We start from the raw sequence: 9,868 nt of genomic DNA on the forward strand, positions 1-9,868 counted from the left end.
AGCAAAGAGTTGTTTTTTCCACATAACACAAGTAGATCACCCCAAGTCAACGTATTCACATATCTTTTGCTAGAATACACTGGCTATTTACTTAATATTGTTCATCAAAATGTCCATGACTTTTATTAATTATAAAGAAGAAAAAGATATGGAAAGATTTGGCATATAGCTTAGATTTTTGCTGTGTATATAAATGTATGCAGACAATTATGAAATAAAGTTTTTAAGGATTTTTTAAATTTTTAATATGAATTTTTAGGGTAAAGTTTGTATTCATAAAAATATGCTTATCATGTTACCAAAAGAAAAAAGCAAACTATAAAATATGATATAAGCAATTATTATAATTTTTCTTTAAAAAATATATATGTGTTAAGAAAAATCCAAAAATATATTTAATAAAATTGTAGTACTGGTTGGCCTTGAGTGCTGAGAGTATGCATAGCCTATATTTTCTGCTTTGTATTTTTAGAGTAGTTTCTGATTTACAGAAAAATTTATCAGATGGTCGTCAGGGGTACCACATGAATCCTATCCTCACACAGGCAAAGCTTTTGCTATTATCAATACATCCCACCAAATGGCCCATTTGTTACAACCGGTGAACCTACATAGAGTATATCCTGAACAACACATTATTTCTTCTGGGGAATTTAAAAATATTGAGGTTCTTCTCCTAATACAGACTCTTTCTGACTTGCTTTCTATAACTTCATTATTATTTCTGAAATTAGCTTATTCTCACAGGAGGAAATTTCAAAAACCATGAAAAGATTTAACCAAGTGATCTGTATTTCACTGTTAGTGAATAAGTCAGGAAATTGTGACAGTTTGGTCATCTGTTCAATTAATTTGCTAGTGAGACATCTCAGGTTCTTTACAACTAGGTCTTAAACATAATTTTGCTCTCCAGAATTAAATTTCTTATACAGCCTTATTCAATTCTCCATTTTTTAGTCTACGAGGAAAAGAAAGAACAACATACTCAGCTGCCTGTTTGAAGTGTTTCAAGTCTTTCTTCAAATTTTTATTCTCATTTTCTAAAAGCATAATCTGAGCGTAGACATCTGGAACACTCCGAGAAGTTCTCAGTTGAGTTACTCCCTTCTGTATCAATTCATACCTATAATAAAAATTTTAAAGTCTTTATGTCATCTCTTTTACTAAACTGACTAAACAAAATTTAAAGGGGTATGTCTCAGAGAATTTGATAATTAGTTGTATTGCAAATATAAATTAAATAGTAATATTTATCATATGTTGTTAAAATTTTAATGAGTACCATCATAGTGGGTGAAAATATAACTGGACACTTCCTGTGTTACAAGCACTGGTACAGTTGAAATTGTTTAGGTCCCTATCTCAGAATTTCCATTGTGGCAGGGATGGTGTTAAGTTCTATAAAGTAAAATAAACCAGGATAAGAGGTAAAGAGAGACTAAAAATGAAAGATTGTCAGAGTTGTTGGTGCTATTTTATATATAGCATCCTTGACTGACAGGCACACTGTCAAAATGATTTGAGTAGAAACCTGAAAGATGTGAAGGACGGTGCCATGTTATCTATGGGAGAAGTGTATCCAGGGCTGACAGGAAGCAATGCAAAGTCCCTAGCACATGGTAGTCTTTGGCAACTATGAGAAAGCAGAAAGGCCACACAGCTGGAGAATCTGGAGATGAGGGTGGAAGTGAGGCAGGAAGCTAGCTGGGCACCAGATGAGCAAAGAAACTGTCTTCTGAATTGGGTTCAAGCCAAGGATAGGTTTGAAGATGACTGACACAAAACAGATTTATGAAGATACAGATGCCATCAGAACAAACAGAATCAGAGAATCTAGTCAGCAAGTTCCACAATAGACCAGGACAGAAAAATTGTAGCTTGAGCAGTGGGTCATGGCTGAGGCTAGAAGAAATGGGTGGTTTCTGGGCACGGTGTAAATAAGCTCAGAGGATTCTGTGATGAACCAGCTGTCAGGCACTGGAAAAAGAGAGAAGTCAAGAATGACTTCAAGGTTTTTGGCAGAGATAGACAGGCGCTTATTGAGTGGGAACAAGAAATACAGAGGGGCCTGGTGGTCAGAGAAATCAAGGATGTGGATTTGTTCCCCTCAAATCTGACTGAAGTGAAAGCTGGATACACATATCAAGGGTTCAGGGGGAAGGGCAAGGAGGCGATCTGTATTCAAGCATTCTCTGAACAGAGATGGTATTTAAAGTCATAGCACTGCAAGAGAGCAGCTAGGCAGTGAATGTAACAAGAAAAATAAAGATTACTTGGACTAAACCATAAAACACTGTATTGTTTCAAAGTTTAAAGCAGAGGGAGAGGGAAACAATGTTGAAAGCAACAAGACAGAGAGATCTGTTGCCCAGGGGTCAAGGGAAGGAAGGGATCCCCGAAAGAAGGAATGAGTAACTGTGACAGTGCTGCCAGGGGGATGCGCATGACTGAGAACCATTCACTAGACCTGCCAGGTGACAGCCTCTTGACAGCAAGAGTAGGAAATGGCAAAGTGGCAACAAACTTTTCTCAAGGAATATGCAGAGACCAGGAAAAAGGATGTAGGGTTCAAGTTGCTTCTTTTTAAAATCATGAGGTATTATACACATCTATGTGCTTATGAGTATAACCCAAAAGAAAAGAAGGAATAAGCAGAAAAGAAAGCTAAGTCCTGAAGTAGGTGAAAGGCACTGGATCCCATTAGCAGGACAAAAGCTAGCCACATGCAGCGCTCCACACGATTGGAGATTTGTGACAGGAGAGAGCAAAGAAGGCCCAGGTTGCTGGAGGTAGAAGTGAGGGTGGTGGGCAGGTAGTAAAGAAGACAGGGTGGGGGATATAGCTCAGTGGAACAAGCGCCTGCCTGGCATGTGCAAGGTCTTGTGTTCAATTCTATCCCTTCCCCAAAAAACAGATAACAGAAGATATGCAACTATGAGTCTCTGTAAAATAAAAGGAAATAACAGAATTGTTGACAAATTGCAAATAAATATAATTTTATGTAGTGATCCATAATGCTAAATAAAATTCATAGCACAGAAAAACATTTCACACAATAAAGTCATTAACAAAGTAATTCCTAAAGTGTGCATTTTAGGTGAGATAAATATACTTAAACATGATTGAATTATTTTTATATTTCAAAATATTATACATGTTATGTATTAAGGAAGTAATATTTTTATCATATATTTTATCTAATATAAAAAAATCAAGAGAACACCTGTAAAATAACCTGAAGCCCAAAATAATTGAAGGACTGTATTACACTATTTGATACAAATTATAAAATAGCACATAATATCCAGTTAATCAGTAGTTTATCTGCATCTAGGATGTAGTTTATACTTATCTTACAAGTGAACACATAGGGATTGATTGAAATTTTAGACCATAAAATTTTTCTGACCATAAAATTGGTTGTTTGAAACATTCTTTATTTATTGCAAAAATAAAAATTCATTGACAAAATTATAAGGACAAGAGTGACTTCAACAGTTTTTGTCTAAATTAAATTCTATGAAACAAAATACACCGTCACAAAGGAAATACAAATCCAAATATAACATACATTACATTATGCCTTATCTTAGAGTCTTTAAAAATGATGTCATGCTAAATTTCTATTATATATAAAATATAAAATGATTTTAAAGTCATTGTAAGTAATTGAGGATCTTAATGTCCAAATTCCATAAATACATTTCTGAGAAAATCTTGCATTTTCCTATGTAAGATGCTTTCTTTTGTTCTGCTCTTGGACATACATATTATAATTTTTACTTTTATCAGTACATATTTGTAGTACATAGTGACTACATTCGCCGTAGAGGATTTTTACATAACTCATTTTAATTCCTTTCTTTTCCCCCCTCCCTCCACCTCCCTTTTACTTTTACTGCACAAGATTCATTTATTTGTTTTATTAGACCTTATAAAGTTAATTTTGGCAGAGGACCAGCAAGATAGCTCAGTAGACTAAGCACCACTTAGGCAAGTTCTGAGACCACAGTTCAATCCCCAGCACCACATGCTAGCTCTGGATGCATCTAGACTGCCTACAGTGGTGCATGCCTGTAATCCCAGTGTTAGGGAGACTGAAAACAGGAGGATCACTACAAGCACAAGTTGCATAAGACCCTGTACCAAGTACATAAAAAATGTTGATTATAGCAGATATACATTGAAAACAGACTAATAAACTAAAGAACATATAAAACATATAATACAATTTTACTAAATCAAGGTATAGTTTTGGATAGATTGCCCACACTGAATTACAACACATTTTTGCTCTCTTTTTTCCCACTTTTATTTTGTACTTCATATATAAAGAAAGTTTTTCATAGAAGGGAAACCATGTAATATTTAAGTTTGTATGTTTGCATTATTTCAGTTAACATTATGGTCTCAGGATATACTTATTTTCCTATAAATAACCATGTATCCTTTTCATGACAGTGTAGTACTCCACTGAGTATAAATACCATTTTTTATCCATTCTTCTGTTGATGAAAATATAGGCTATTTCCAAGGTTTAGCTATCACAAATTGTGCTGCTACAAACACAGGTATCTATACATCACTGTGTTGTGATGTCCTTAACTCTTTTTGGAAGATACCTCAAAGGGGAATGGGATCAAATGGAATTTCTAGTTTTAGTGTTTTAAGGATCTCTTGCACAGTTGTTGTTATCAGTTTACAGTCCTACCAACAATGAAGGATTTATTTCTCCCCACAGTCTCACCAGCATTTGTCACTGATTGATTTATTAAAGGTAGCCATTTTCTTTTTGCTTTTCTGTATTTAGGACAGGGTCTAGAGGGTCTACAGGGTCTCACTACATAGATCAGACTCATAGTGATTCTCCTGCTTTCAGCTTCCCAAATGCTGGGATTACAGGAGCTCGCCACCACGCCCAGTCTCAATCACTGTCTCAGCACACCCCAGAGTTGGGGAATCAAACCCTGGCTGCTGCGCTCTGCCTAAGCAGGTGCTTTAGTCCACTGAGCTATAAGGCCGGCCCCATAGGTAGCCATTTTTTGTGGAATGAGGTGGAATCTAAGTGTTGTGTCATTTTTCATTTCTCAAGTGGGCAGTGATGGTAAACATTTTTCATGTGTTTTTGGCTATTTGTATTTCTTTATCTGAGAAGTGTCTGCTCATTTTAGTTGCCCGTTTAAATTGGGTCTTTAAATTTGAGGAGTCTATTTCTTTGGTTCTTTATATATACTAGATACTCTTTCATCTAAGGTATAGCTGGCTAATATTTTTTTTTCCATCTGTAGGTTGTCTTTCACTAGATTAGCGGTTTCCTAACCGCTAATTTAATTCTTTGTTTCTTGGTATTATTTCTTACACAACCAAAGACTTTTCTTTTTCAGAAAATCTGTTTTTACACGAATAGTTAAGAGTTTTACCTATTTTAGCTTCCAGAAAATTAAGTATTTCTGTTCTAATGTTTAAATCTTTGATCCATTGTGACTTTAGTTTAGGCCATGGTGAGAGATTTGGGTCTAAATTCAACCTTCAGCCTGTTTTCCCACATTCATTAAAGAAGCTATCTTTCTTCCCATAAACATATTTGGCTATGTATGCCTGCAGTTGTCTGTGCACCTTCTATTCTGTTTTGTTGGTCCATAAGTCTATTTTTATGCCAAAACGCTGCTACTTTTGTCACTGAAACTTTCCTTTATTGTCCAGAACTGTCTTGGCTATGTTGGATCTCTTCTGCCTCCCTCTGAACTTTATGATTGATTTCTTCAGGTCTGTAAGGAACATTATGGGTCTTTTCATTGGTGTTGCATTAAATCTATGTAACCATTTTGGAAGTATGGCCATTTTCACTACATTGATTTTGCCTATCGAGGAACAGGGTATATCTGTCCATTTTCCAATAACCTCTCCATTCTACTTTGGAGAATACTACAATCTTCACTGAAGATATCTCTAACTTCCTTGGTTAACTCTTAAATATTTCCTTTTTCTTGATGCTACTGTAAACAGTATTGTTTCCCTGATTTACCTCTCATTGAGTTTATAGATGTACAGAAATCCTATTGATTTTTTAGTATTAACTTTGTATCCTGTTACACTGCCAAGCCTAAATATTTGTTTTAGGAGTCCTTTGGTGGACTTTATTTAGAGTCTTGAATGTACAGACAGCATCATGTCAATAGCAAATAATGGTATTTTATTTTCTTCCTTCCCTATCAATATCTTTTTTCTTTCTTTTGTCTTACTGCTGTAGCTAACATTTCAAAAATTGTATTAAACAGAAATGGTAATAGTGGACATCCTTGTGTTGTTCCTGATTTTAGAGGGAAAACTTTGTTTCTTTTCATTTATTGATTTTGACAGCTGGATTGTCATTGGTGGCTTTTGTCAGGCTGAGATAGACCATAAATTCCTATTTTTCTTCAGTGTTTCAATTATGAATGGATGTTGGATTTTCATCAAATTCCTTTTCTGCATCTATTGAGATTTTTTTATTTTAGATTCTGTTTATTTGGTTTGTTATATTAATAGTTTGCATATGTTGAACCATCCCTGTATCTGTGGAATGAATACTAATTGGTCATGATCTTTTTAATGAGTTGCTGTATTGTGTTTGCCAATATTTTATTGAGGATTTTTGCATATGTGTTTATTAAAGAGATTTTCCTATAGTTTTTTGTTTTGTTTTGTTTTGTTTTGTTTTGTTGGGTCCTTTTCTGGTTTTGTAACTAGGTTAATGCTTGCTTTCAGGAATGATTTTGGGATTACTATTTCCCCTCAATAAGGACCTTGAGGAGTACTGCCATTAGATCTCCTATAAAGTTCTTCTGGAATTCATCAGCAAAGCAGGGAATCCATCAAGATCTAAGCTTCTCCTAGTTGGTAGTCATTTTCATTATTTCTTTAATTTCACAGAGTGATACTGGTTTATTTGGGATCTCTGTATCATCTTGATTCATATATAACTAGGAAGTTATCCATTTCCTCTGAATTTTCCATTTTAATAGTGTAAAAAGTAGTTACCAATAGTCTGGATTTCAGTTAAATCTCTTTGTTATTTCATCTTTTCATTTCTAATTGCATGTACTTGGCTCTTTCCTTACTTTGAGATTATTAGCTAAGAGCTTGCCTATTTTGCTTAATCTTTTTAAGAATCACCTATCTGATTCACTGAGACTTTGTATTTTTAGTCAATTTCATTAATTTCTGCTTTGATCTTTCTAATTTCTTTCCTCATATAAACTTTGGGTTTGAATTGCTCTTGTTTTTCTAGGACCTAAGCTGCATCATCAGCTTATTTGAGTTTGTTTTGTTTTCCTTATGTGGGCATTCACTTCTCTGAACTTTTCTCTTTTATTGCATTCCATAGTTTCCAGTATATGCACTGCATTATCATTTGATTAGGGAAACTATTTTTTTAATTAAATCATTGACCCATCAGTTATTCAAGAGAATATTTTTTAATCTCCATGTATTTGCATAGTTTATGCAGTTTCTTCTACCATTATTTCTAGTCACTAGCAGTATGACCTGATAATTTCAATTCTTTTGCATTTATTTAAACATATTTTATTAATAACATGTATTCTATTTTGGAGAAAGTTCCATGTACTGCTAAGAAGAGTGTGTGTTCTGCTATTACTGGATGGAACACTCTGAAGGTATCTATTAAGTCCATTTGTTCAAAAGTTTGCTTAAACTTGTCTTGTTAATCTGTCCATTTGTGACAGTGGAGTATTGAGGTTTCCTATTACAACTATATTGCTGATTATCTGATTTTTCATGTTAATCTGTCTTTGTTTCATGAAGTTGGTGTACCAGTATTTGGTGTGTATTTTTTCGTAACTATTAACTCTTTCTGATGAATTGTTCCTTTAACTAATATAAAGTCAACTTGTTCTCTTCAGAATAGCCTTCACTTGAAGTCCACTTTGTTTGAAATTAAGATAGTAATTTCTGATTTGATTCTTAGTTGCTGTTGCTTGGATTATTATTTTTCCATCCTTTGATTTTTAATTTGTATCATTTTTTAGTTAAATGTATTTTTTGTATAGTGCATATTGTTGCGTTTTCTTTCTTGATCCAGTCTGCCAATGTTTCTTTTCATTGGGCAATTAAGACCATTCACTTGAAGAGCTGTTATTGAGAGGGACTGACTTACCCCTATCAATGTATTATTTTCTTGGGTCTGATTTCCTCATTTTCCCACTTTTTTCTTAGCTACTTGTCCCACCAGGTATATTCATTCTTTTTGACTTACTGATACTGTTGCTTTCATAGTCTCTTGCTAGGATATTCTTGAGAACTTTTTGTAATGCTTTCTTGTTCATGAATTTCTTCAGGTGCTACTTGCTATGGAAATACTTTATTTCTCCATGAACTTTAAAGAAAAGTTGTACAGGATATATAAGTCAGAGTAGGAAGTTGTTATCTTTTAAGGCTTGAAACATCTACCTCCAAGCCTTCCTGACCATTAAGATTTGTGTAGAAGACTGGCCAGATAGCTCAGTGGATTAAAGTACCTGTTTAGGCAAATGCAGGGACCAGATTCGATCCTTGGTGCGCCATGCCAGCCCTGCCCCCAGGGCATACTGAGACAGTGATTGAGACTGGGAATAGTGGAACCAGCCTGTAATCCCAGCTCTTGGGAGGCTGAAAACAGGAGGATCAATATGGTCAGATCTGTGTAATGAGACCATGTAGACCCTGCACTAAATACCAAAAAAAAAGAAAAAGAAAAAGATTTGTGTAGAGAAGTCTGCTGTGATTATATTGGACTTAATTGTTTTGTTTTAAAAAAATATCCTGCCTTTATATTTCTCCTTCATATTCCTCCACCCATATAACAAGACTGAGAAGAGCTCAGATGAGAAAAAAAGATTATCATAACTAATTACTAGTAAGTTTACATTTATCTTTATGCTTACCATTGGTCTCATAAACTACTTGGTATTACACAGAAATAGAGACTAATTGACATTTCCATTGGAAGGCATAAAGAGCTTTCACTTTTTTATATAAACAAATTGAAGACCCACAGTCACAAATGATGAAAAATATGTTACAATGGTAAAAAAGACATACAGGGTGTCAGAAGGTGAGGACTAGTCTTTCACTGTAATGTCATCTGAGGCACAGGGTACAAAACAGGAAAAAGTAACATAGGTAATAAGAAGCATCAGCCAGGAGTGGCAGTTCATGGCTGTAATCCCAACACTCAGGCAGCAGAAGCACAACGATCACTGTAGCCAAGCAGAGAGATTCAGTCTAAAACATTTTAACAAAATTAAAAAGCAGAAAAAGAAAATTTATCCTTTGTGTTTTCAGAGAGACTTTTAAAAAATTAATATAGACAGCATGCTGTTGGTTACCATTATCTCCACCATGATTTATGTGATAGAGTAGATTCTTTCATGGGAGAACCACAGTAGAACTGAAAAGTTTACCACTGGCTCCATGAGTCCTCAAGCCAAGATAGCGAACAGGCAGAAATTTCAACACTAACTCAAGATATTTCTTAAATTCTTTTAATCTCTTGTCCAGCTGGAAGACATCATTATTCATTTACTTTCAGGATTCCCTTGCATAACTTTACAATATAACACTGTGGTTAGGGGATTAGTCTTCAAGATGAATCTGGCATGAGCTGACTATGCCAATTTCTTGGAGTAACTTGCTGGCACTTACTGAGGCAGATTTCCTAACCTCAAATCCTATTTCCTCATCCATAAAATGAAGATATGTTAGTATCTAACCACTACATATAGTTGTTGGGAGAACTAAGTGAAAAACTGTGTGAGAACAGACTATGTCAAAAAGAAAAACAATGATCTAAAGTGAATTCCTGAGTGATAATCCCAAAGCCTAAAAT

General features: G+C 34.7%; 1 protein-coding gene across 1 annotated transcript in view; it reads right to left on the reverse strand.

The window, feature by feature from the left end:
- Spag16 (sperm associated antigen 16) overlaps positions 1–9,868 on the reverse strand; it is a 1,217,230-nt gene that overhangs the window by 1,156,821 nt on the left and 50,541 nt on the right. Inside the window, exon 5 of the mRNA XM_004626710.2 lies at positions 986–1,123. Within this exon, the coding sequence (XP_004626767.1) occupies positions 986–1,123 (138 nt within the window). The remainder of the gene's footprint in view (positions 1–985; positions 1,124–9,868) is intronic.

Source organism: Octodon degus, unplaced genomic scaffold (assembly GCF_000260255.1).
Source record: "Octodon degus isolate 3935 unplaced genomic scaffold, OctDeg1.0 scaffold00016, whole genome shotgun sequence".
NCBI lineage: Eukaryota > Metazoa > Chordata > Mammalia > Rodentia > Octodontidae > Octodon > Octodon degus.